At 51.3% G+C, this 27,883-nt stretch overlaps 1 protein-coding gene across 2 annotated transcripts; it reads right to left on the reverse strand.

Moving 5' to 3' along the window:
- Window positions 1–27,883, reverse strand: RPS6KA1 (ribosomal protein S6 kinase A1). Of its 2 annotated transcripts, XM_042885573.1 has the most exons (23): window positions 27,801–27,883; window positions 24,036–24,080; window positions 15,082–15,135; window positions 11,139–11,255; window positions 10,477–10,558; window positions 10,186–10,266; window positions 9,537–9,616; window positions 9,166–9,272; window positions 8,582–8,619; window positions 8,322–8,464; window positions 7,853–7,923; window positions 7,526–7,614; window positions 7,262–7,326; window positions 6,587–6,689; window positions 6,209–6,336; window positions 5,654–5,779; window positions 4,588–4,677; window positions 4,209–4,367; window positions 3,885–4,046; window positions 3,200–3,276; window positions 2,986–3,103; window positions 2,443–2,580; window positions 1–1,147 (listed from the first exon to the last, which is right to left on the reverse strand). In XM_042885573.1, exons 1-23 carry the CDS (start codon window positions 27,861–27,863, stop codon window positions 1,025–1,027), a joined length of 2,259 nt encoding a protein of 752 aa, XP_042741507.1. In that variant the 5' UTR covers window positions 27,864–27,883; the 3' UTR covers window positions 1–1,024. The 2 variants fall into 2 exon arrangements, with proteins under 2 accessions (XP_042741507.1, XP_042741509.1); XM_042885575.1 differs by lacking the exons at window positions 24,036–24,080; window positions 27,801–27,883 and adding an exon at window positions 16,863–16,975.

A 27,883-nucleotide genomic window follows, 5' to 3' on the forward strand; every position in this document is an offset into this window, starting at 1 on the left:
CAGAGATCAACACGTCCTTTTTTATTGAGCACTGGAATTAAAAAAGTAACAGCACTTGGTTGATTGGGAACTAATAATCAAAACTTGCCCATAGCAGAAATTTGCACAAGGACTTTTGCTGACTTCAGTCACACCCTCGTGCATCCGCAGCCTCTGCGATTCTGATCTGCCAGCACTGGGGCAGCTCCAGCACTGGCCTGCAGGTGAGAGTGGGTCTGGGATTTACTTCTAGCACAGTTCACCTCAAAGCGTTGGTTTCGATTAACACTAAAATGCCCTGAGAGAAGGATTTCCCCCCACAGCCCACATCCTGCCACCCTTCCTGTTGATTTCTGCCTTGTCCTAACTAGGTCTCATTATTTCCCACTGCAAAGTGGTGTAATACACCTGAGAGGAGGTGGCCTGATATGCAGCCCTGCTACAGTACTGCTGGTTTGCCTGTCACAGGGCAAATTACACAGCTCCGTAGATCTGTGTGCCCTGGTGGCCAAAGAAGGCCAATGGTAACCTGGCGTGAATTTAAAAAAGCGTGACTAGCAGGACGAGGGAGGTGATCCTGCCCCTCTGCTCTGTCCTGGAGAGGCAACATCTGGAATACCACGACCAGTTCTGGGCTCCAGGCCCTTAATCATCTTTGTGGCCCTCTGCTGGACTCTCTCTAGATGATCCCTACCTTATTTGAAATATCGTAGCTACAACAAATATCTAGCCCTACATGGGAAAGGGTGAATCAGAGCTCCTTTTTAGTGCCACTTGACATCAGTTATACATTCTAATTCTCATATACACAGATGGATGTCTTTAAAAATCAACAATTTACACTTCAAAAAAGTTTTACAGTGAAGTTCTCTCAGCAAAGATCAGTCCACACAAGGAGGAGCCAGTCTACTGCAGGCAGAAGGCACTTGGCCTTGACGTGGATTTGAGAACAAGTCCTCAAGGGGCAGGCACCAACTGCCCTATGTCCTGCCACACCTCAGTAGTTGTGCAAAGCCTGGTGTAACCACCCCACACTACCCCATCCTCACAGGGTGGTGGAGGGGAGCTTTTTCACCCGCCGCTGCGCCAGGATGGAAGACTCGATGGGCTTCAGCTGGGGGCTCGGCTTAGAGCTGTTCAGTGCAGAGTATGTGGCAGCCATTGCTCCCTTGGAGAGAAGACACAAGAGTGATCACTCAGGTGGGGGAGATGCTTTACAAGGGGAGGGAGCAGAGCAGCCATAAACAAAGCCAGGACCATCTTGTTTCTTTTCTTTAAATCTCCATCCCTCATTGACATGCCACTCATAGAATGATAGAATCAGTGAGATTTGGAAAAGACCTCTAGATCCCCAAGTCCAACCCCAGCCCATTCCCACCATGCCCACTGACCATGTCCGTTAGTGCCACATCTCCATGTTTTCCAAACACCTTTAGGGATGATGACTCCACCACCTCCCTGGGCAGCTTCTTCCAATGTATTACCACTCTTTCTGACATTTTTCCAAATATTAAATCTGATCCTCTTCTGGAACACCTTGAAGCCATCACCTCTCATCCTATCTCTGCTACCTGATAGCAGAGGTTGACTCCCATCTCATTACAACCTCCTTTCAGGGAATTGTAGAGTGATGTCGTCTCCCTGAGCCTCCTCTTCTCCAGATAGAACCATCCCAGTTCCTTCAGCTGCTCTCTATAGCACTGTGCTCCTGATCCCTCACAAATCCATTTCCTTCTCTGGACATGCTCCGGGGCCTTGATGTCTTTCCTGTAAAGGGGGCCCAAAACTGAACACAGCACTTGGGGTGCTGCGTCACCAACATCGAGTACAGAGGGACGATCAACCCCTGCTCTTTCTGGCTGCACTACTGCTGACACAGCCAAGATGCCATTGGCCTTCTTGACCACCTGGGCACTCCACTGGCTCATAGTTGACACTTGGCTGAACAGCACCCCCAGGTCCTTTTCCTCCTTGCAACTCCCTGCCATGCTGCTCCAAGCCTGTAGCACTGGCATGGAGTTGCTGCGACCAAAGTCTTGCTGAACTTCATCCCATTGGCCTCAGCTCATGAAGGAGCCTGTCCGGTCCGTCTGTAGAGCCTTCCTACCCTCAGGCAGATTAACACTTTGTCCTAACTTGGTGCCATCTTCAAAATTCCAGAGGGTGCACTCAATCCCCTCATCCAGATCATCATGAAAGATATTAAACTGGGCTGGCCCCAGCACCAACCCCTGGGGAACATCATCTGTAACTGCTGCCAGCTGGATCTAACTCCATTCACCATCACTCTCTGGGCCTAGCTGTCCAGTCAGTTCTTCAAAGAACCCTTGTAAGCTTTCCTGCCTCAAACACTGGCATTGCCTCCCCAGCCCACAGCTCTACAACCTTCCAGTCTGTTCTGCCCACACCAGGACGACTGCTTTCCAAAGAGCTCAGGGACAAGGAACCTGGCCCACTCTGTACCTTTACCAGCTGGACATCCTGGTGATTCAGCTGGCTCTGGGGTAAGCTGTCCTTCTGTGTTATCCATGGGTGCTGCAGGACCTGCTTGGCTGTCAGGCGCTGGTGAGGATCTACATGAAGCATCTTTGATACCAGGTCCTAAGGGAATCATTTGGAAAGTCAGACATCTGAAGACTTCATACTTTAAAAGAAAAAATGCCGCCCACCTGTTCCCATATTGAGATTTCAGTTCAGAAGCCAAGTGTCAGGACCCCAGATATGAAGCTCCTTTTGTATAAAATATGTTTTCAGTGGGCCTGGGAGGTATAACACAGCAACAAACCCAGTGTGAGTCAGGCACGAGGTTGTTGCTGCATGCAAATTTTCACAGCCTGAGCTAGAACAAAGCAGGCAAAGGCACACTGCTGAGCTGCTCATGAGGAAGAAGCCACTCTACTGCTTTTATCCACTCCCCTCTACCCTCCCCCCCAACCTGCTCTGAACTTGCATCATATTTGCCTGAGCCCACACTGTAATACAATGCAGACAGACTCCACATCGTGCCTTGGCCATGTCAGAAACAGTGTCCCAGTTGCCTCCATTGACAGAGAACTTTCCCCCGCCTATTCGAGTCAGGATCTCTTCTGGAGTGTCACTGGGTCCGTTTGCGAATGGAGTACAGCTGAGGAGAGATGAGAGCAAGAACGATGTTAACTATCCCGTATCCAGGCCAGGGAGAGGTTCTGGGCAGCAAGAAGCCATGAGGAGAGGCACTTACCCTGCCAGCATAGTATAAAGGAGAACTCCCAGGCTCCAGATGTCACAGCCCTCATCGTAACCCTGTCGCTTCAGTACCTGGAATAAGCAAAGAAGAAATATGTTTGGTTCTGGTTGCTGAGCTTGTTTCAGCTTGCGAAGAGCAGCATAAGCCCCCTGTGCAGGCTGGGTGCAAAGCTGCTAAAGCCCCACTGAACAGCAAAGGCATGGACTAAATGTCAGCATTCATATTAGACTTCAGTTTCACAGAACAGAGTAACCCTCCCAGCTCTTCAAAATGACAAGTAAGAAAGAAGCTGTGTTCCAAAGTGATGACACTGCATATATGCTCCACCGCTTTCCATCTCTTTTCCTTTCTTCCACACCAAGATAGCTGGAGGGAAAGTAATCCCACTCCTTTTAACAGGTCAGTTAATCAGGAAGAGAAGCAGCCTATGAAATCATTGGGATTTTAGCATCTCATTTCCCTACGCAGAGCCCCAGCAATATGGACAGCACAAGCTGGAGGACTGCACTGGGGATCCCGTATTTATTCTGTACTGTAGCTATTGTTATTTTTTTAATTAACAAATCCCAGACAAAATATGCCGGAACAGGCACAATTAGACCAATCCGTGCAGAATTAGAACACAGCCTGGGGGAGAGGAATGACAGCTACTGAAGCCTCAAGTCAGCAAGGTGCTTACCTCAGGTGCCACAAAGTTTGCAGTATAGCAAGGAGTCATGAGAAGACCATTCTCAGCTCTCAGCTGCTTGGCAAAGCCAAAGTCACATATACGAATGCTTTCTGGGTTTCCTGACTCATCCACATAGAGAATATTGCTGGGTTTCAAGTCCCTGTGAACTACCTGCAGAACAAAGGCAATGCTACATTCATGACCCAAGAAGGACTGAAGCTGCATCAAGATCCTCAGCCCCTGCTCTGGCCCCCTATCTGCCTTGCCAAAACATCAACACGAGGCATAACATCAATACAAAGCACCCAGGGAAGCAGACGTAACCATACTCACCCCTTGAGAATGCAGATATTCCACCGTTTTGCAGATCGTGTGTAGGACTGAACTGGCCTCCCTCTCTGAGAAGAACTTCTGTCTCAGGATTTTATCTAGCAGCTCCCCTCCTCTCATCAGTTCTGTCACCAGATACACGTACTTCCCATCATCATAAACCTACCAAAGCAAATGTGGAGGGGGTTAATTAAAAACTGCTTCCTGGGCTTCCCCGTTGTATTTCTACCACCAAGAAGAAAGAAGTCAACAACAGAGAGGTGGTACTGACTGGATGCTTCCCCACCCCAGAGTGATCTGATGAGCAGTGCCATTGGGGTACCCATGCTAGAGTGGCTTTCTTACCCCAATGTACATGAGAAATCATTCAAGGTACACTCACATCTTTCAAGGTAATGATGTTTGGATGTTGCCCGTATCGCAGGAGGATCTCAATTTCCTCAGAAGGGTCCCGTTTGCTCTTGTCAATAACCTGCCGGGGTACGAGTAAGGGTTATTCACAGCTAGATGGGACAGTGGCTAGGACAAAGCAAACAAGCTGAAGGCTTCATCACAGAAGCACAGAATGGTTGAGTTGGAAGGGAGACCTTAAAGACCATTGTCTTAGTTTCAGCTGGGACAGAATTGTTTTCTTCAGAGTAGCTGATATGATGCTATGTTTTGGTTCTAAGAGAAAAACAATGTTGATAACACACCAATGTTTACAGTTGTTGGTGAGCAGTATTGTATTGCCAAGGCCATTCCAGTTTCTCGGAGAAGGGATGATGAGGCCCAAGGAGCTGGAAAGGGACAGAATCAGGCCTTAATCAGCTGTCTTAAACTGGCCAAAGGGATATTTCATACCATCATGTGAATGAGAGTTTTGAAGGGAGTGGGAGTTCATCTTGCTCTGTTGCACTCACTGAGTGGCAAGCTGGGCATCAGTTGGTAGGTTGTGAGCAATTGCTTGTGCATCACATGCTACATATATTTATACACACACACACACATATATATTATCCTTCTCTCTATCTTAGTAAATCACTTCATCTCAACTCATGAGTTCTACTTTGGTGGGGTTTTTTTCCAGTTCTCTCTCCATCCCACGGGGAAGGGGGCCAGTAAGCAACAGATTGTGCGGTGCACAGCCACCTGCTGGGATAAATCGTAACAACCATCCAGTTCCAACCTCTGCTGTGGGCTTGCCCCCCATCCAGTAAGGCCCCAACCAGCCTGGCTTTGGGCAGCTCTCGGGATGGGGCATCCACAGCTCCTCTGAGCAGCTTGTGCCAGTGCACTGCAGACATACTGTGCTATATCCATTCCCTGTCTTTTGCCCCAAAATTGTGTAATTGTATAAGTCCCACAAAATCAGGGAAAATGATTTCATTCCTTGCTACTGATTTGATCATTACAGGGATGAACAGAAATCTAACAAGGGAGATCAGACTGAACTCATCATCTCAGACCTTGACTGCATACTCCATGTTGGTTGCTTTGTGAATGCACCGTTTGCACACAGAGTAGGAGCCCACACCAATCGCCTCCTTCACCACGTAGCCATCGCTGAACTGGATGTTCTTTCCATGCAGCTGCTGCAACAAGAGAGCAGGGAGCAAATGAGCTGGGAGGGTTCAGGGAATGCTTTGTGCAACGTGATAAGTTAACTGCGACGCCAAGTGAAGTGACAGACTGCTGTCTGCTACATCCCACAGCCTCTCCTTCCAGCTGGGGAGAGAGAGGAAAGGAGAACATGGCAAATACAGGTCAGTAGGCTAACACTATCTGCATGCAGCACACTGCATTCCTGCAGCACCTTTCATTGACACAGCCTGAGTCCACATGGCAAGAAGGAGGCAAACACTCAGTGTGCCCTGCTGACCTCTGCACGTGACAGTCAGTAGAAACAACAGAACATTAGGGTGCAAGAATTCAAACCAGAGTATCTTTCCTTTAGCTCCTGCAGACCCACTGTGGAGTTACTGCAGTCTCAGAGCAGCTGTTCTTCTGTTCCCATGTCTCACCTGCACCACGGAATGCAGAGGGGGCTGTGCAGGTTTCACCTTGCTGTCTTCCATCAGTCCGGTGGCCACAAAGCTGAAGCCGCGGAAGAGCTGATGTGCACCTGCACTGGGAGGGATGCCTGGGGAATCTGCAACAGGAGTTGAAGGAAAACTTGAAAAGGAGTAGCAGCAGAAGCAGAAGCCTTCCCCTCGTGGCTGTGGCTCAGACAAGAGCAATATCATGTAGCACCGAACTCCCAATAACATCCTGCATATGGCTGGGACTCCTTCCTGAAGCAGCTAGGAGGAGGCAAACCTTGCTCTGATGGCACAGGCAAGCCATTATTAAGCTGTATTATTTCACACAGGCTTCAGCTGAATTCATAAATTCATACCAACCTTTCGGTGTACGCGATGTAAATTCTGTGTCAAAATAAAAGGTGTCATCAGGCTGGCCTACAGCAGGCTTGAAGGGAGGCTTGATTTCTCTTCGGTACAGCTTCTGCAAAATATAGGTAGCATGGAAGTGGTGTGATAGTTGACCATGCTCAGAAGGGTGCTAATAACTGCTAGGAATGAGAGGCTGGGAAGAAAGTTTACAACACTAGAAACAGTGTTGAGACTGCAACTCAGCAGTGGGAGGGATGGCCTCCTGGCCAGGAGAGTACCTTTCGGTCAGTTGGTGGAGAAATTCTGTAAGTTTCTACCATATATCATACATTAATGAAGAAAAAAAGAGAGTCTGTGGAGTACAATGCAGCTCCTTGCCAGAAATGCCTCCCTGAGCCCTTTCCTACTCTGTGCAAGGCAATCCTTGTGCCAAAACCCAATTAAAACCTGCACCTTAATTCTGAGAGATCAAACCAGGATGAGGTCATAGACAACTCAGTATGAAACAGTTACTTGCATGACAAACAGCACTTTAGTTTCGGGAAGGATAATTAGAAAAGATGGAAACATGGGTTGGTAGCACTCCCACAGCTGGTCAGCCTGCAAGCGTTACCACTGCGGTCAGCAGAGCTGCATCACTGTGCTAAATGGGGTGAAATTTGCTTTTGTGTTTCTGATACTCACATTCCAGTCAATAGTAGAGTAGAACGGATGACGCTTTATCTCTTCTGCCCCATCTGGACCAGAACCTGAAAGATGCACCCACAGAGTGCTTAACAATTAATCAGGATCACCAACAAAGCGAAGGCTACCACAAAGCATGCAACATAATCAGGTATTACAGAGAGCCTATTAACTTAGCACAAGTGCCAGCATGCTGCCAACCCACTGCGATGTGAGAGGCACAGCTACAGCACCAGGTGGATTCAGAAACAAAAAATGCCTTACCTAATCTGTTGGCTGGGTTCCTTTTGAAGAGGGCTCGCAGGAGGCTCTGTGCCTCAGCGCTCAGGAACTGAGGCATGCCCAGTTTTGCTCTAGAGAAGAAGTTATGCAATCAATTGCATATAGGTATAAAGAAGCCAACCCACAAGCAGCACCTCCACCTCTGAAAGTACAACAATCTGTTTGGCATTTTGTACTGAACCCTTCAAACTGAGTGTTGATACGAATCTACCTTCCAAGTAATCCCATTACATTGTGAACACCAATTGCAGCATGCTTAGAGAAGGAGCAGCAGGCTTGTCTCTGTACACACATCACATCTCCTCTTACTTAAGGATGAGGGTCATCGTTTCCTTGCGGTCCTTCCCCTGGAAAGGCAGTGAGCCAGTGAGCATCTCAAACTGTGAGGGAGAGAGAACAAGGGGAGGTCACATATACGAGCAAGTCTGAGGACTGCACAGATCTCATTACATCTTGATTTGGGAATTCTCCACAGCTAGCAGAAGCCTTGCAAGCAATCAAAAGCCTGGCTCCGGAAAAAGAGAGCTGGCATCACATTCTCAGAAGGGAGCTTTGTATCACAGTGTAATGAGGATGTGTTCCAGCAGCGCCTGCTCCTGCCATAGCCCTTGGATCCAGCAGCTGCCAGATGGTGGCACCAGATCTGCACAGCAACCAACAGCCTGCTCCAGGGCCGACACTGGCACCAGCACCTCTGCTGGATGCAGAGTCACCTAATGGTATTTCATAGCTACACCCTGAGCAACTGCTGAGGTTTCCAAGCCCACCAGTTACGCACCATCAGCACCCCATAGGACCACCAGTCTGCGCTGTGGGAGTGGCCCTGACGGTTCACAACCTCTGGGGCCATATATTCCACTGTCCCGCAGAAGGAGTAGGCTTTCTTTTCATGGTCTATTGCCTCCTTACTCAAGCCAAAATCTATGAAAGAGAAAAAGCATCAGCATGTGCCCACCTGCTCTTCACAATGGCCCAGAGCAGGGAGGTCTGAGAGAAGCTCCATGTTTCAAGAACCAAGGTTCTTATGGAGCACCTCACCTGTGAGTTTGATGTGTCCTTCTTCATCCAGGAGAATGCTACAGCAAGGAAGAAAAATACAAGTTATTAGTGGCAAGAAAGGCTGGTGAGAACCAGTGGGTGTCTCAGAGCGGTCAGAGGTGCTCCAGAACTCCAGAGGAGGAACGTATCCATCCTTCCAACCCCTGTATTTCAAGCTCCATCACCATAAATGGGGTAAAGCAACCCCCTTCTGTACACACTGAACTTCACATTGAACCAATGAGCCACACAGATTACATCAACTTTGATCCCTCGCATGTCTCAGGTAGGAATAACCCAGTCGTGCAGCTGCTGTGTCTCCTCAGAGGCCTTTTTCCTCTGAAGGCTCTCAGTTGCTTAAAGCTGGAGCCCAGCACTGGCTGAGAATTAATGCTCAGACATGGTACACACATGCTGCCTCCACAGAGCTCCTGGCTCTAACTGCTGGTGTGAGGAGCAAGAGCCTTACTGATCTGCCCTGCTGCCTTCCATTTGCTTGGCCCAAGGCATTGTTTTGTGGAAGAAGGTTGTGCTGTGCTCTGACTGCAGGCTGAGGACTGAACGCAGACCTGTACCACACGTACTTCTCTGGTTTGAGGTCTCTGTATATGATTCCTAGGCTGTGCAAATGGTCAAGTCCCAGAGCAAGCTCTGCTAGGTAAAACTTCACGTCCTCCTCTGTGAACATGACCTGCAGGAAGAGACGGGGGTTATAATCCTCGGAGCATGACAAGCAACACCCTTCACACTCATGTTGCTCACTCGTGCCATTTTAAAACTAAGCTTCCCAGGCTTTGCCAGGGGACAGGGCTCCTGACATTCCCTCCTTTGGGCAGCAAGTTGGAAGCTCCTTCCAACTCTGTCAAGGACTTTCTGAGGGTCAGTTCTTCCTCCAGGCAATTAACACACAAACTGAGAACCTCAGCAACCCACCAAGATGCCAAAGTATACCCACCTCTTTGGAAAGCCGAGTGAAAAGGTCACCTCCTCGGAGGAAATCCAAGATGAGATACAGCTTCCCCTCTGTCTGGAATGCTGAAACACAAGCCAGAGCAGGAATCAGACCCCTCCACTGAGGGGAAAGCTTGATGGTGTGACATTAATCGCTTAAATCCCAATGGCTTCAGTTGTGTAAATGCCCTGAGTTGTTACTAGGTTAAATACAAGTAGGGTAACTATTTGAGGTAGATCAGATCTCCCAGCCATGATACTGAAAAGGATGCAATCCCCTGGCGCTGCAGAAAAGCATCATTTTATGTGGGATTTGTTCCCTTTCAGCCACTGATGCCCTGCTGGAGGGGCTGTTTCTCAAGCAATATACTGGGGGCAGAAGCTGTCCTCAACTCCCTCAGAGTCAGATGAGATGCCCTCATGGCATCCTGCCATGCTCTGACTTGACCAGTTAACTCTGCTTTCTCCTGAAGTAATGAGTGCCCCATTCAAGGGTGAACACAAGACCAAAGGCCTTTCCAGGAAAGGATTTGTCTTAAGGGGATTGTGAAGGCTCCAGCACAGCACAGCACAGCCACCGAGGGACATGGACTGACATACAACCTGCTGGGGACACTGGCAGGCACCCCTGTCCCAGCCAGCCCCGCACTCACCGTAGTGCAGCTTCACCACGAAGGGATGGTTTACATCAGCTAGGATGTCCCTTTCTATCTTTGTTCTTACACGATCACGCACTGTGCAAAGAGAGAGGAACAGTTCAGACGCTGGAGAAAGCAAAGAGCCCTGATGTCAGCCTCACGCCTAACCCTAAGCATTCTGGGATCAGCAGCTGGAGACAGATCTTTCCAATCTCCATCACCCCAGGGCCAGCAGTGACTGGTGGTGACATTTTCCCAGTGCAATTTCCAATGGAGCAACACGACTCTGCAGTAAGGCTCCCCTACCTTTCAGTGTTGCCTTTTTGAGCACTTTCATGGCATAGAGGTGGTTGCTGTCTGGTGGTGTTATTTTTCTCACCAAGAAAACCTGGGGCAGAAGAACACATGGTTTTAGACAGCTTCAAAATCCTCTATTCATTGCAACAAAGCTGTTGCTGCACTTACACAGCACCACTGCTGCACTAGCCCTTGCTGTGCTGGTGGCTGACTGATGTGAAGTTGAAGTTTTAACATGAGAGCAGATGGTCTGCAAGAGACCTGGGTTATTTGCACTTTGAAACAGATACAAATTACAAGCTACTTCCTTCCCCCTTCGCAGAAGGGAAACAGCAAATGGGCCAAACCGAGTCCCTGGCACACAGCATCACCGTGAGATGAGAGGCATGCCCCAGCCCTGTGCCCCACACAGCACTGCACTGCACTCTTCTTTCCTCCTGACCAGCTGCATAAAGACCCCCAGGCAGTGCTGACACACAGACTTTGATGAGAGGCATTTCCACAGCTGCTCTTCAAATTAGAAGCAGCCAGTTGCTAAGTGAGCGTATCAGATTCTCACCGTCTGCGATCTGGCGAGAATCAAGAAAGAGGTTATGCTGGGGACAGTCCCTTTGTCAGCTCTTCTTTCAACACCACTTATCTGTGTGACACACAGGAAGGATTGAGCTCACCTTGCCAAAAGAGCCCTGTCCCAGAACCTTCAGAAGCTCAAACTGAGAAGGGTCAGCCTTCTCAGAGCCCTCCTTCACATGGTGCGTGATGTTGATTTCCTTCACAACACCCTCGCCCTGCAAAAGAGGAGACACGGTTGGCTGTGAATATACTAAACAAGGAGAAAAAGGTCTAATTGAGTCAAGGAAGAAGGATTGCAGCTTCAGACTCACAGGAACCACATCTGAGAGAGCCGTAAGGGCTGGTCACATCTATCTCCTGGCTTCAACATCCGGAACAAAGCAGCCCCCAGTGGGCTTCCACCAGGCAGCACCATTACAACCCCACACTCTCCCCAGCACCAGAGGTGTTGCATTCTTTTGTCCTGCATTTTAGATGAGTGCTTGAAAGCACCTTCCTTTTTAAGGCACTGGTGGCAAAAACAGGAGTGTTTATGCCACTAAAAATCCCACAACACAAAAATATGGTGGTGTTGTCAAAACATGGCCAGGGCTGGCAAAAATCAGACATGTTGGAGCCCATCTGCTCGGCAATCTGAGCAACTCTGCAACATAAGCCTTGGTGCATCTTCAGCACATACAGATGATGCTTTTAACAGACTCAAGCCTTCAGAAGGATTGAGGGGAAGCCAAGGTCTCTGGCACATGTTTTGTTTAAAACACATTCTTTTATTAGTTACTAGTTAGATTTCCCCCTTGCCGAGCAGGGGGAAAATCAGAGCTTGTTTTCCAGAGCTACTCAGATACTCACTCCGGAACCCACCTAATCAAAGCTTTTAGAAAACAACAGGAACTGAGCTGCAGACTCTGCCTCCCGCACACACTGAGCTCCCACCCTCGCTCCTCCTCGCAGAGCACACGGATGTGGTTGTTGCCTGCAGCACAACATTGAGCACCCTTCCTTTCCCACTCCTGTGCTTGGCTTTTCACTACGTAAGGTAGGGCTTTGCTCCGTGTCTGTTGGTAGCTTTGCTCTCTCGGGATCCTGCGACATCCAGATACTCAGATCTGGCAGAGAGACCCATGCACAATGCAGTCTGAGCGCATGGAGAGGGTGATGAGACAGAAGCTCCCCCTGTGTCACAGAATCATGGAGCCATTGAAGGTTGGAAAAGACCTCTTAAGATCATCTAGTCAAAGTGTCAAGCCACCCCCCCCATCCCCACTTGTAGAACCATAAACGTTGGAAAAGACCTCTAAGATCATCGTGTCCAACCATCAACTCATCTCCTCCATGCCCACTAAGCAAATCTCAGTGAGCACAGCAAAGGAAGATATTACAACCTCTATGACAACAAGGTCTCACATTCCATGTGATCTCTCAGCTTCATTCAGCCATCTTACACCTCCAGTTTTGTTTGGAGGCTCTGCCCATGGCGAACAGCTGTTGGTCAGGAACAGCTTCCCAACTCCAGCCAACAGTTGGCCTATAGGTCTCCATGGCCTCCAGGTGCCAATGTGGGCTGTGTGAGATTACATGAACCGTTAGGCACAGTAAAACAAACACCCTGCAGGCTGGCTGTGTCACAACGGGGCTGTCTGCAGGCTGCTGGGCTCCTTCCCTCCCTCCTGCCATCTTCATGAAAACTCAAGAGAGAAAACAAACCTACATGTCACTGCCATGTATTTCACCCTGCAGCTTCACACACTTTTGCAGAGAGGAACATTCAAAATGAACACTATGTCTACCTCCAAGACACCTCCTCATACCACAGCTGTGGGAACTCTTTGCCTTGGCCAATAGCAAGACCCACCGTGTTGAGCTGCAAAGGGTCTCCGCAGCCCAACCTGCAGCTCTGAGACCAAGTCCTACACCACGACACATCTCCAGCACAACAGCCCCCACGTGCCACTGAGCCTTCACTGCACCACGATGAGTTTCTTACAACGGCACCACAAAGCAAACCACCCCACAAGGCACAAAGACAAAAGCAAACCAGAATATTCATCTAAAGCATTGACCCACCAGGATGAGCAGCAGGCAACACAACCTACATACTGACCGGGCTGGGGAGCGGGCTGGGGGCTGGCAGCTGCAGGCTGCAGGGCTTCGCTCGGTGCTTCCTGTGCAGCCACAGTGTGAGGAAGGCGCAGATGCGGGGCAGCTTGGGGTCCCTCTCCATTCTCCCATCCCGCTCAACATTGCAGGGTCCCAGTGACCACCTCAGGGAGCCCCTGGAGCTGGGGAGGCTCTGGCATGGGCACACAGACACCAACACACCGCCACGCTGGAGGAGATGCGGGTGATTAAAGCCCGCTGGCAGATGTGTAGCAGAGATGAGCGATTTGGTCACACGGAGGCAGGTTCATGCTCCTTGACGGCACTTGTGGTTGGGGCTTTTTTTTTGTTGTTGCTGTTTTGCTTTCAAAAAAAATCTCACAGCTCCGTGTTCACATTCGATTTCCCTTCCCTGGCTCAGAAAAGATGCTCTCTGACAGAAAACGTGCATGGTGTAGGTCAAAGTCTGACTTCCATCTAGCACCATGTGCCATGCTCACACTGTGGGTATTTCCACAACAGTAGAATATGCTGATAAGCCTCTGTCTCTTTTAAAAGGAAGAGAAAAATGAATGAACCCCCACACAGAAGTCTGGCAGCACTTCTGTTGGCTCTCCCACAGGGATGATGGTCACCCTCAGTGAGATGTGGTGGGTGCCAATTCCATGGTGAACCTTAGAATCATAGAATCATAGAATCACCAAGGTTGGAAAAGACCTAAAAGATCATCCAGTCCAACCGTTCACCTATTCCCAATAGCTCCCACTAAACCATGTCCCTCAACACAACATCCAGCCTTTCCTTGAACACCCCCAGGCTCGGTGACTCCACCACCTCCCTGGGCAGTCCATTCCAGTGCCTGACCACCCTTTCTGAAAAGTAATACTTCCTAATGTCCAGCCTGAATCTCCCCTGCCGTAGCTTGAAACCATTCCCTCTGGTCCTATCACCAACCTTCTGCCACCATCGGGGTTTACACCTACCCCTTCATTTTTATTTCAAACCCAATCCTTTTTGCTTCATTCCCCCTCCAAACCCATATTTTCCTTTGACCTTTTCATGGAGTCTGGACTGATGTCTAATGCAGCAGCACCCTCTGAGTGTAGGTAAGAAAGAAAGCCCTTGAGATGGGTACAGTGACGCCCACACATCTTTGCAACTAGAAATAACCCTGTGCTGGTGTTGACTTCTGAATTTCTGCAGAACACAGTCTGACAAGGGGACTCAGAGAGCCCATTTATGATAGTCCTGCCTCTTCCATCCCTGTACCATGCTCTTTGATAACCAGTAATGAAAGAATCAAATGACTGAACGCCAGCAAGCCAGCCGGTGCCAGCTCTGCAGGGAGAGCCTCAGCACCTGGTGATGATCCCAAAGCAAGGGGCTGGGAGCACAGAGCAGCATGGGACAGCACTGCACAGTCGCTCCACGGTTCTCTCCAGAGCCTCAGCTCATTCTGACACCTCCTTTGCTCTGCAGGGATGCAGATGAGCATCACCACATGAGCTGCAGTAACAGCTCTCTGCAGATGCGCCTGGAGCTATTTAGATCTGATGAATTTTGTTCTGACCACCACAACGTTAAGTGTTGAGTTACCACCACTCAGCTCCCTGAAGAAGCCACCTTGTGTCCACACAGCTCAACAGCAGAGCCCTGCAAGCCAACAAGATCAGAATGTGGCAGGAGACAAGAACAACAGCACATAAAGGGGTTTGGTGTGGGCAGGAAGGAGGAGGAGGATGAAGTCAAGTCTGGAATGTCACATGAGCAAGTGACTAAGTGCCGCTTACTCCATGAGCACTTCCACTGAGCGGAGACTGGTCTGCAGGTAAATCTGCAAGGCAGGCATGGTGCTGGGGTCCCTGCAAGCAACAATTCCCCCTCACACATGTTACCACAGGACAAATGCCATTAAGTGCACCACTCTCCCAGAGGCTCTCTTACCTTGTCTGCAGGGTCCACCAGATCTTTCTCTACCCAAGTGATGTCTGACTTTGCCTGCAGAACAATAAATAAGTGTCAGCACAAAGGGTCTGCAATACTCTGCTAAAGCTTTCCCAGCAAACTTGCTTAGGCAGAGGGTGAGCTGCTTGCAGCCCCTGGTCACGTCCCACTGCACGCCCTGATCTGGTGGTGGTTCCAGGAGAGCAGGAGGAGCCAGCTGCTGTTGGAGCCTTGGACAGACTCCGACAGGCAGTGGAGAAGGACGCACAGTGCTGGCAATGGGATCCGTGCTCCCCGCGATCCAAAGCACTGCTGCCAAAGAGGGAGGCCCAGCACTCCTGAAGCAGCTGTAGGAACACGTCCAAACACTGAACCTCACTGCACCCCTCCAGGGCAGGGCAGGGCAAGACCAACGCAGGCCTGAGCAGCAGCAGAGATATTGGTGTACACTTTGGGACCAGATGCAATGCTACAAAACCTTACGGTGAGACTAAGGAAAGTTTAAAGGGAGTTTAAAAAATAAGTGCTTCTCAGCTCGGATACGGCTCTTTCTCCTCGGAGGAACTCAGACAGGGAAGAAGGTTTGGATGGACAGAGCTTAGATCCTGAAGCCTGCTATGTTTTTATGAGTACACGTAGATATGCTATCACACGGGTGCTCTTTGGTTTGGTTTTGAGAGAATAAGCTGAAGCTCAGATAGAAAAAAACACTCAAAAAAAATCAGATCAGAATAATCCAAACATATTTGCAATGTTTCCCCCAGGGTGCAAGCCTTCAGCCCACAGGTCTGTGCAGGAGAGTCCTGAGCTCCTGCTGCTCTTCCAGCAAGTCAGAAAGCAGCACAGGAGCACCAGTGGGGAGAGGAAAGGTGAACCCCAAGGGAAAGGAGGTGCAGCAAAGCTGCAGATCAGCGCTCAGAACTGACAGATTTCAAGTCCGGAAGGACTGCATCACATCAGAGGGGCCCTTTGTTCACCTCTTCCCCTTCCTCCCTAGCTGCATCTCCCTGGGGGTGTGAGGAAGGGCTGTCCCACCCCGACACCTTCCGCCAGGCATGAACCCATTGCACAAGCACAGGTCCTGTGGTCCAACCCCATCAGCACAACAGCAGCCATCTCCTGCCCGCAGCCCCAGGGGAGGCCATCTTGCAAATTCCTGCACGCTGGGGAAATCACCTCCGCACTCCTGGAAAAGAAAAGCGCAGCCATGCGTGCCCGGCAGCTCTGAGCACAGCAAGTTGCAGAAGTGGGTGCAGGAGATGACTTCTGGTGAACTTCTCAGCACAGATGGCTCATCCCATGCCAGGGCTGGGGGCACGTGCCGCTTCAAATACAAAATCCGAGTCCTCCTTCCTGCTTTCTCCTTTTTGAGGAAAGCTTTTGCAAACCAGAAGCCAAGAGACAGGTTTGTTTTTGCTCGCGTTCTGTCACTTTGACGGTTGAGACAGTCACATTGAAATGCAAGAAAAAAAAATGCAAAAGCTAAAAGCAGATTATGCTTCTGGCATTTCGCTTCCTATTCATCAACAACTAACCAGAAGCTGTCGTAATTTCTGTTGCTTCACACATGCTCCGGTCCCCAAATTTTGGCAGCACCTAGGAAAGACTTCTAGGAAAGCAGCTTTACCATCAGAAATGCCTTTTGCGAGAAAGAAGTCGTTAATGCAGACAGGACCAGGGCCGGCTCTCTGAGAGCAGGAGGTTCCCCAATCCTCCCTGCATCCTGCAGAGCAGACAGCGCCGGGCTGTGCACAGCAGATACCTTACAGCTAGACACTTGCCTCCTGGATCCTTGGCTTGGTGCGGAAGAGGAGCCTCAACATCTCCAGTGCTTTAGGCTGCTATTCTCCCATAGTTTGCAAGCTGGCTTCTGAACCCAGAGCTCTCTGCAGCGCCCAGACTGCCACGAGAACCCCAAGTAGTAGTTACGTCACTGGGATGTATTTTGGGAGTTTTGCTGAAAGGAAACTGCGGTTTCATGTGGGGAAATTGCACTGTGTGGTGATGGCTGCACAGCACCATCAACTCAACGCGAACACCAGATGACTTCTGGGTGCTCTGTCATGGCTCTTTCCACCAGCAAATCTCAGCAGGCTTTCTAAGAGGACACGTACTGTGGTCCCACGTCACAGACAGAGCAACGTGAGGCAGCATATAGCAGCTGAGCCCCTTCAGCCCTAAAGTTACACTGCTCTTCTTCTGAGCGGCACAAACGCTGTTTCCAGCATCAGTCCCCCAGTGCTGGATTGCAGCTCTCCAGGAAAGGGGTCAGAAGGAGCTGTTTTCTGCCTCTGCTCCACACTGGAGTCTCAGCTCGGCCACCTGCATCCTGCTGCATCAGGGCTTTTAGAAACTGCTGTGAGGCCCCATGTGAGCCCAGCACACTGACATCTGGTGAGTATTGTGCAATGCTGCCTGCTGGCTTGGGGTCAGCTCCTGCACCATGACACTGCTCTCTGACATGGAGATATCCTGACACAGAAAGGAGGTGAGGAGATGGGAACTGGGAATGCTCATGTGGGGCAGCACAGCCACAGGCCCTGGAGGGGCTGCAGGAGGGCTTCAGTCCTACGGCTCTGAGCCAATCCTCTCCCAGTGTCAGCTTGTAAGGAAAAAAGCGAGCCATGTGCTTACTCCTAGCTCCCTTCAAGAGGCCATCTGCATTTCATCTATGCAAAGTAGATGCCGTATATGGCTTCTTAAGTTACCCAGCTGCTTCACCAGTATCACTGCCATGTATTCACAGGAGCATGCAGTACAGCACAAGAACATGCGACGGGCAGGAGAAAGCCAGGCTGAACCAGCCTTCCCATATCACACTTCCAGAAGATCTGAGTTTGACCTTTGGGGAGATCTCAGCTGCTTGTAAACCTTATTCCATATCAGGTACGTGGTGCTCCCACTGCAGAGCTTGGGGCAAATGGGAAGTAGGAGGTGCACAGGAAAGAAATGCACTTTTTGCTGCTGTGAAGACCAAAGAAGCAGTGGCAGCTCTGTCTGGAACTGTTTTTTTTTTGTTGTTTTTCTTTTAAAGTGGTAGTTCTCAAAAAGGGGAACTTACAAAGCGAAGAAACCTCACCAGCCACTGCCTTCCCTCATGCACAAACCTTATTTGGACAAGGCTGATGGCTGCTGTTGTGTGCAACCAAAGAACTGAGCAGAACCACGTCCGTTTGCCTCTGCTTCTCTGGTGGGTGCCCCCAGGAGCTCTCTGGGAGCAGTCAGGTACATTCCCTGCCCTAGGAACCCACCAGGCAACCATCCCTGCTGCAAGCCAAGGGCTGTCCCTGCCCACAGTCAGCACTGGGCACAGGCTGCCAGGGGCTGAGGAGGCACCAACAGAAGGAATGTGGCCACAAACACACTCAGCCCTTGAGGCAGAAGCCATTTTGATGCAAAAGGAAGCAACAAGTTGGTCACAAGCAGCTCACTGTCTTACTGTCTATCAGCTCCTCAGGGGGGTGATGCTGGTTTCCTGCACAGGACGCTGCACCCCAACACTTCCCAGCATTCCTGCAGCTGCTCCAAGCCCTGCTGGGAGCAGTGGAATGTCACCACATGCCCACACCGTGCCCTGTGCAGCACAGCCATCATATCAACCCCGCACCTCCTATTGCCCTAAGCAGCAACAACAATTTGAAACCACAAGCAGGTCTAAAACCCTTCTGCCTCTTCTCTTCTCTTAGAATCACAAAATCACTGAGGTTGGAAAAGACCCCTAGTATCCATCAAGCCATCACCGCCATGCCCACTGACCACGTCCCCCAGTGTCACGTCAGGAGCCCTGGTGTTTGGGATTGTATTTGTCACCTTAACACATAAACTAAACAGTCCACTTTTACCCTGTTTGGTATTCAGAAGGAGCAGTTCCACCCATGTTTTTTTTTTTGTTGTTGTTGTGGTGTTTTTTTTTTTTTTAGTGGGTGCTTTCTTTTAGCACAGCAGAAGTTCACTTCTTTTGTATGCCAGAAAACGATCCACACCTCCTTCTGTGGAGGTGGAGGGAGAAGTAACAGGAAGGAAATGCTGCAGAATCCTGGAGGACACAAATAGATGTTGGTGCTCCTGGGCAACAAGAGGAGCAGCAGGAACAGTGTGGGACCTCTGGCAGGGCAGTGGGCAGCAGGTACCAGGGGTACAGCACAGGCTGTCCTGTGCCATTGTGCTGTGCCACTGTCCTCTCCCATTGCCACGTCCCACTGCGGGATGCAGAGGGAGGAAGGCAGTGGGCTCCCCGGGGCCAGCTGGGCACACTCCAGCAGGTGGCACTCAGAGCTTCTGCAAAGTCCTGAACAAGCAGGAAGGGCTCATTTTGTAACCATCTGTGGAACAGACGGCGCCCCGAAATGGGGGGTTAGGAACTGATAGAGGGATAAAGCCTGAGGCAGAAGAAAGGAAGAGGTAGAAATTGGCCATGGCAAGGCAAGCCATGCTCTATAACGTCCCCATGCATCCGCTCAGCTGGTTCTTGACTCATTGGAGCAGGAGCACCAAAACATTGGCCCGTTGCCACGTTTTTCTAAACGCAGAACGTTACCCTTAGGAACCAGCACTGAGGCACGACCTGAGCGCGCTGCGCAGCCATGCTGCCCTCACACAAAACATGCAGGCTCTTTCTGGCTGAATCTGAGAACACAGCACTGCTTTCACCATGAGCTGTTTGCTGCCCCTGGAGCTGTCGTGGGATGTGGAAACTATTCTATCACGTTGATGCAGGAATTCCACATTCCTCCCACCACGCAGGCTGTGAGGAGCTTTCTCCTTACAATATGTGCAAGAAGACAGCACATTTTCAGACTGCCTCTTAAGCAGCTTCTTTCCCCCCCTGTGCTTGCAGAGCACCAAGCATCGCTCTGCCTGCACGCAGCAGCAGCAGCCCCACACACCCAGCACAGAGCCAACCTGGCTCAGCGCACCTCCCTGTGTGCACACACCCAGCACACTGCAACCAGCCCAGCCAGAGCAGTGCAGTGAAACACACCTCTTCTGACAGCAAGGAAATCGATAGCACCCCATCTCAGAGCGCTTATGGAGCACAAAAAAATTCCGTTCAGCCAGTTCAGTGTTCCCAGACCTGTGTTAGAAGCTGTGCTGCTTTCAAGTACAAACAAGGGACAAGCGCTCTCATTTTTGGTACCTGAAGGTGAGGACTTTTCCCACACGGCACAAAGCTCATTCCTTTGAACTTTGGTGGGCAAATGGATGACACGGGTTTCCTCCATATGGCAAAAGAGGTTTTGTGTAGTTGTTTTTTTTTGCCAGTAAAGAGGCTTCTGGGAGATGGACCTTGCGGCAATTTCTATTAATCAATGAGGTGGATTGGAAATGGAAGAGGAGAAAGCAGAGCAGAGTTCTGATCGGTCAGATATCAATGTGCAGGAGGGCCATTCCCAGCCCTGCCTTCCTCACATGCACTCCTGCAAAATGACCCCTCTTCAATTATTCATTAGAGCCTGCAACTTATCAGAGGCTCTGCTTCTCAAGCAGGCATTTCGTTGCTGTGTTTTTAAGGAGCTCAGACACTTGCTGTTAACCATCGCCTGCCCCGCTGAGCACAAAGAGCTGTTGGGCACTGCACTGAAAACAAAACCACTCGATGACTTCAGCTGGCATCACAGAGCAGCCAGCTCGGCCCAGAGCTCCGCCACTGCCAGGCTGAAAGACTACACATGGAAAGATGCAATCCCTGCAGCCGGGCCAGGAGGGTTTGCAGGCAGGCTGTGCTGTTCTGCACCCAGGGCTCAGGGACGCAACCAGCAAGAGCACACTTTGCTACGCAGCTGGAAGGAACAAGGAGGGGCACTGGGCAGAGGATGCCTTTGCTGAGATACCTGTCTCCTCCCACACTCAGCAGCTTTCTGACTCTTGCAGAAAACTGCAGCAGCTGTGCAAACACAGCAGGTTGCTGCTTCAAAGAAGAGTGCTCCGTTTGTTTGTTTTAAAACGCTTCTCGTGAAGAGGCTGCAATTGGAGCCATATTCTGTGTGAGGATCCCTCCGCCACCCTCCTGTTGGTGCTCAGCCTCCAGCTGGAGGTCCCTGCGGTGCTGAGCGCACAGCTGGGCAGAGTGGGCTGCTGGAGAGCACAGCTGTGACCAAGCACCAATGCACTACGCTGCGATGGAGCCCCTTGTGCTTGGCATGACAGCAACTCCCTGCTCCTGTCTCAAAGGTCTCTTTTATGGCATAAAGCAGAGCTGGAAGAGGTTACTTATTCACCTCCCCAGGTTTCACTGCGCGCTGTGATTATCACCCAAGAACAAACTGCTCAGTGCTCCCAGCGTTACCTCCAGAGAGTGGGCACACTCAGTGCTGTAAATCCACTCCTCTGCTCTTCATTATGAAGTGATTTCACTAATTGGGTGCTGTACTTTCATGTACAATTCCTCACACTCAGCACCTTCGGGGAGAACGTGCTCACCCCTCAGCAAAGCTGGCTGTAAAACCCCAATGATGACAGGTTCTGTTTTTCCACTCAATTTGAGCCCTCTGTTGCCATTCGCAGCTGAACAAGGACCGATCTTCAGCCTACCTGACAATTAAATCTAGAGAACATAAGAGAGAATGAAGTTTGGTCCCTGGAGAGCAGCGCATGGCACTGGCAATTAGCCCCTGGCACAGAGCAGCCCTGGGAGCAAAGCAAGAGACCTTCTGCTGCGCTGGGGAAGTTGCACTGAAACTGCGTCAAGGGCACTGCTGATGGCTGAAAGCCAGTGCCGAATTGTTTGAACACCACCATCAACAGGGAGAAAAGCAAAAGCAGACACACTTGCACCCATTTTGTCCAAAGTTCTCCTGCTCAATGCAGTTGGATCAGCAATCCGGTTCTAGGGATGCTGCCAGGAGTGCCTGGCAGACTGCAAACTCTTACAGTGGGAACAGCCAGATAAGCAAGGCATTAGCAATGTAGGATGTTGTCAGGTGAGGGTTTGGCTTGGAAATCCCAGTGCCGCTCTGCTGGAATGCTGCTGGGATGGCTCTGACCACGCGAGATGGGGGCAGTCACTCCAGATAATGCTCTGCACGACCTGTAGGATCTTGCAGGCGTTTCCAAGATACTCAGATGAACACAGTGAGGTACAATGCTTGCAAGGACTTGCGCACCACGGCTGTTCTTGAAAGGTGGGAATCCATGCAGGAATAGAAGCCAGGAGTTGTGAAATGCCCGAGCTGTCTTTGGAAGGAGGCTGAGGGCTGCCCAGCTGTTCCCAGACCACAGGCAGCCAAGCCCAGACCTCCTCTCCTTTCATCTGCAGTAATCTTTCTGCTGTGCTTCATACCCAAAAGCCACAGTGCACAGCAACAGCAGGTGGGATGGGAGGGAGAAGATGAAGGTGTCAGAGCCCTGTGCCGCCAGCTGCCAAATTCCCAACTCTTTTGAGGAACCCTGGGATTTCCTTCGTGTTTCTCTGGTTCTTGCCCAAGCAGATAAAGGTTTTGTTTCTGGCAGCATCCCGCTGACAGGGACAGAGGGAGGGATGGCACTTCGTGTGGGCGCTGAGGAATCTCCACTGTTGCAGCTTCTAGTTATTTTTAGCAGAGATCACAGAATGAGCCACCAAAGGATGAAAGCACAAACCCAACATGGAGTGCCTCCTGCACCCCAGCTCGAGAAGGGCAGCAGCAGAGCTAGAACAGACGGGTATGGGAGAGACCCTGAGCAGCTTTCCTCTCACAAACACGTAGCCTCAGGTGTTTGCTGCTGTTTTCTTCTCCTTCTTTAGTCCTTGCTGTAGGTAAGAGGAGGCAGTGCCACAATCTGCTGCTGACGTCAGCTCCCAAGCAAACAGAAAAACAGAGATACTGAGTTTGCTGCCTGCTTGCTTCCCCATCCAGAGCGCCAGAGCTGGTGCAGAGTGCCAGAGTTAAGTGAAAGGTATGTGTTTATAGCAGGGATTTCATTTGTCTTCGTGCCTGTAGAACGTACACCTTGTACAAACTTGGAAAACGCACCAGAGGTTATTTCAGGAGGACTCTGCATTTAAAAATGACTGAAAATGGGGTTGTCGGCACAGCACACGGACACAGCAACTCAGCAGAGGGCAAAGCAAGATGCTGGCACCCACAGTACCAGGAGGGCAGTTCAGCCAAGTACTTGATGATCAAAGAGGCAAACGCTCAAGCCTTAGAAGCCCAGCTGGAACCCAACCACAAGAGACAGATATTCTCTTCCATGCCAGAGATGTGGGAATGGTGAGGAACCATATAGCCATCATCTCAGGGGAGAGGAGTGCACAGTGTCGTTGATCTGAGCTCATCCAGCTTTCCTGTGATGGGGTGCCAGTCCATCAGCCAGCCCAGAAGGGCAGAACAGGTGGCTGAGATGTAACAACAGCGCTGGAAGTTCAGTGTAAGTTTCTGGAAAAGGACAAGCTGAGAAGCAGCCAATTGGATTCGGCTTAAATTTCCTTTACTAAATGTGTAACGGTGACCAACTGGGAAAGCATTGCCATAACTCTCCAGGTCCCTCAGCACGAACAACAGACCAGGGTGCTTGCTGTGAGGAGCAGGACAAGCTCCAGACAGTCCATGCAGCAAGGGCTCCCAAGCCAAAGCAAACACGCAGCATTGCTCCCCATAGCTACAGCATGTGTGCATCAGAGAAGGAAATTCTGAAGGGCTTCTGCTTTTGAGGCACTGAAATGGCCTGAAACACTCCAGCGATTCTCACCTGAGCCCTCTGCTCTGGCTGCTGTCCCACTCCAGTGTGCTGCTTCCCGGCAGTGCTTTGGGATGGCCCAGGTGAGTTTGGATAACCGAAGGGGTGGGGAAAAGAGGGTCTGCCTGCTCTCCTCCCCCACTCTGGCCCCCCATGCTCCAGCACGCACTCATCCAGATTACAAAGCAGCAGCTTACAGGATTTAAAAATAGCCGTCCTCAGCCCATTCACCCGCCAGCACACACTGCATGCAGCTCAGAGTGACGGTGAAGGACTCGGCCCCGCTGCGGTTTTACCTTGCACGGAGGGTTCCCGCCTTCCTCTGGAGCAGCCTGCCCATTCTGCAAAGGAAGAGAACCCGCTGTTAGCACACACCAGGCACTGGCACTGCCTCTAAGAGCATTCCAAACGGGACAGACTGGGGATGCCACTTTCAGATGGGGTATGGAGCACTCTCCACGCATCCAAAAGATGCAGCAAAGGATGAGGCAGGGAGAGCAAAGCAGTGCCAGAGAGCGGTTTGCAGACTCACAGCCATTTTGCTCTACATCGATTTTAATGCGAGATTTTAGTGGTTATTTATTACCATATCACAGCTGATAACACTCCTTTCCTGGAGAAGCAATGGGACATCAACCTGACATCAACCTGACATCTGCCCTAGGAGCACGAGTGCTTATGGCTGACAACCGGCATGAAGGGACAGCTCTGCTGCAGAGGCTCAGAGGAGTAGAGCCCCAGTGTTTACATGGAGCTATTGGTGCATCAGCACAGAGAATAGCTAAGGAGTGAATCAAGATTTTGTGTTTATGTATATCCTCCATGAAGAGCTGAAGATAGCCAGACTTGGAAACACGCTTGTGTTTACTGGCTCAGATGTCACCCATCAACAATTATTAAGTCACTGCTAATCAAAACCATAGCGCTGGGAGGGCTTTTATGTCCAAAGCAGCTCGAGTCCCACGAGGAGCAGAACCTCTGTGCCAGACAGAGCAGCGCGTGGCACACAGCTGGGAGCAGATCCACGTGTCAGCAGAGCGATGCTCCTAGAGATGAAGTCCTAATGTGACCGCCATGTTCTCCAGCTGACGTTGGGCAGATTGGTGAGAACTGCAGTTTGGAGCCAAGGGCTTTCCTTCTACCCAGAGAAAAAGCAGAGCCTTTATGTTCTCGTATGGGATCCAAGAGCCACTTGGGAGCACCCAGGATGGAAGAGCAGCCTGGCAGCAGGGCACAGTGCTCAAGGAACAGCTCCACATGTGAGGAGGGGACACAAAGTGCTGCTCCACACACTGCTCTCAGAACTTTTCTTAGAGGCAGCAGAGGAGTGCACTAAAAAGAAGTGCACTCCGTTGCGTAACCGCCAGCATGGCTGAACTTCGAGATATTTCTCTTAGGACATCTTGCATTTTAAATCCCTTTAATTCCACGTAATCCGAAGCATGGGGAGGAGCAACTTACAGAACAGGGCACCGCTGCTCTGACACATAATGAGGACAAGTGTCAGGGCGGGCAGCACCACACGGGCCGTGTGCTGCTATCAGTGCTGCCAGCAAACACTGCCCCGCAGCACCGGAGAAAGGACATAACTGCAAAAACAAACATCTCCAGCCCTTCCCTCCAGAATTCCTCACACACAGGGAGTCAGAGCTCAAAGTGCATCACGGACAGAAGTCTCTTCCTCCCCTATCTTTGATCATCGCTGTCTTCATTTTTCAGCTAAGGTGCACACAGAAGAAGACAGTTACTCGTGAATAGCTTCTGCTCAAAAAGGAATGAGCAGATGCATATACACAGGCAAAAATAATTAGCTTGAAGTGGTTGGGTTTGTCGTAATCCCACGTCAGCTGCGTTGCTCTGTGTTTGTAACACGACAAGAGTTCAAAGGCACAGCCGTGATGGCAGCTCCCATCACTACGGCAATGCAGTCATTCAGCTCCGCTCCACCACTGGTGCTCTGCCCCACACGGGTTTTTCATAACACATAAGCAAATTCCAAATGGGCAGAAGAAAGAGCAGGGAAAAAAAATAAAATAAATGAAATGAATGAAATCATAGAATGGCCTGGATTGAAAAGAACCACAATGCTCATCCAGTTCCAACCCCCTGCTGTGTGCAGGTCACCAACCAGCAGACCAGGCTGCCCAAAGCCACATCCAGCCTGGCCTTGGATGCCTGCAGGGATGGGGCATCCACAGCCTCCTTGGGCAACCTGTTCCAGTGCCTCACCACCCTCTGATGAAAAACTTCCTTCTAATATCCAACTTTAAACTCCCCTGTCTCAGTTTAAAACCATTCCCCTTGTCCTATCACTATTCATCCTCATAAACAGAAGAAAGGAGCACGATGAAGTGAGCTCAGTCCCCAGGACGGCTCACTCTCCCACTGCTTTCCCAGCACAGCTCTGGGACAGTGGCTGCTGGCTGTGACCGGCGCTCAGCAGCTGCTCCTGGAGAGCAGTGGAAAAACCCCCAGTCTGACACACTGGGTCGGGTGCCTCCGCAGCACAGTGCCAGCACCTCTGCTCCATGACTCAGAAAGCAAAGGTTGGAGGAAGCCGGCTTTACACCTCAATGGCAACGATCCCAGGCGATTTACATAACGCATTCCAGAAAAGTCTCTTCGGTCTCTCTTTGGTGCCACCCTGCCCCGCAGAAGGTAAACCTTTCTGCCCCTGGCAAACAGAACCTCGCAGTTTGCAAAACTCCCACCAAGTTCCTCTCTGCCATTCACAGGTCGTGTCGGTTCCGGGTGCCGGCAGCCGGGCCCAGAGGTGCAGAACTTCTGCCCGTGCTGCCGAGAGCACCGCTCACCTGAAGCCCGAGGGAGCGGAGCTGCTGCCGTCCCACCTGGCACAGCACTGAGATATGAAGTGCCTGCCAGCACTGGCACGCCGTTCCCGACCCCGCCGCCGACCTCCAGCCCGGCCAAAGTGAGCTGGGGGAAGTCAGCCTGCGGCTGCAGTTTACACATTACACGTCCATGACTAATCCAACGGGGAGCGCAGCCCTCGCTGCTGCCACGATCCTTCGGAGGGACTCCGGCTGATGAACGCAGCGCCCCGTGGCCGATTCCAGCCAGGGGAGAGGTTGTGGTGTTGGCACAGCTGCTACCCAGCACCCGGAGCTCCAGGATTAAGTGACACACTGATCCTGCCCTTGGCATCTATTGCCCCAGGCACCAGCATTAGTTTCCTCCCGCTCCGAGTTTGTTTTTCAAATCACAACTAAACTCCAGCTCTCACCCCCCAGCACACCCAACTTTCCCTGAGCACATTATGGCCTCAGGACCACGACCCGGTCCCTGCAGGGCCCAGGCACATCCCCACACCCCAAGTGGAGCTGAGTGCACAGCACAGGGTACAGCCGCCCACCCCCCCACCTGGGCAGCTGTGACAGCTGGGCAACCCGGCCTCTGTTCCCAGCAGAGCTTCTTCAAGAGACAATTTTAAGTGGGAATAAGCGAATCTGACCGATTAACCATTGTAACACCCCTAGGCGTGATAGGACGGGTAAGAGGCACGGGACGGTTTAAAACGGGAGAGCAGCGAGAAGTGAGCAAAGCGGGATGAAACCCACATGAACTGCAGCTGGGCTGTGTTTGTGCGCGCACCTCGGCTGCCCTACAGCGGAGGAAAGGCTGCGAGAGGTCCCGACGTTCCGCGGCGGCTGCGATGCAACGCGCGGTGCGGGCAGCGCACACCTGGGCTGGGGGGGGCCTCGTTAAGAGCGAAGCGCACGCATCCGGCGGAGAGACGCAGGACGGCGGCCGGGGGAAGCGGGAAGCCCCCAGCGCAGAGCCGTGCTCGCATTCGCCGCTCGTACCGAGGAACCGAAGGGAAGCAGCGCAGCCGTCAGCCCGGCAGCTCCGAGCGATTCACCGCGCCGGAGCGCTTCCCAACCCCGCGGGGCTCAGCCGGAGCAGCGGGGCAGGAGCAGAAGGAGGGAAGGAAGGAAGGAAGGAAGGAAGGAAGGAAGGAAGGAAGGAAGGAAGGAGGGGGGGAAGGGAGCGCTGCATTGATGCGCGAGGCCGCTGGGGTCGCCGCCCTCCACCCCGCTCACCTCCGTGTCCAGCTGCACCATCTCCATGTTGGGCCAGGGCTCGGCCAGCTGCGCGAGCGGCATGCTGGCGGCGGGCAGCCCCG

This window comes from Lagopus leucura, unplaced genomic scaffold, assembly GCF_019238085.1.
Source record: "Lagopus leucura isolate 7727_CA_CO unplaced genomic scaffold, USGS_WTPT01 Super-Scaffold_100051, whole genome shotgun sequence".
In the NCBI taxonomy this organism is placed as follows: domain Eukaryota; kingdom Metazoa; phylum Chordata; class Aves; order Galliformes; family Phasianidae; genus Lagopus; species Lagopus leucura.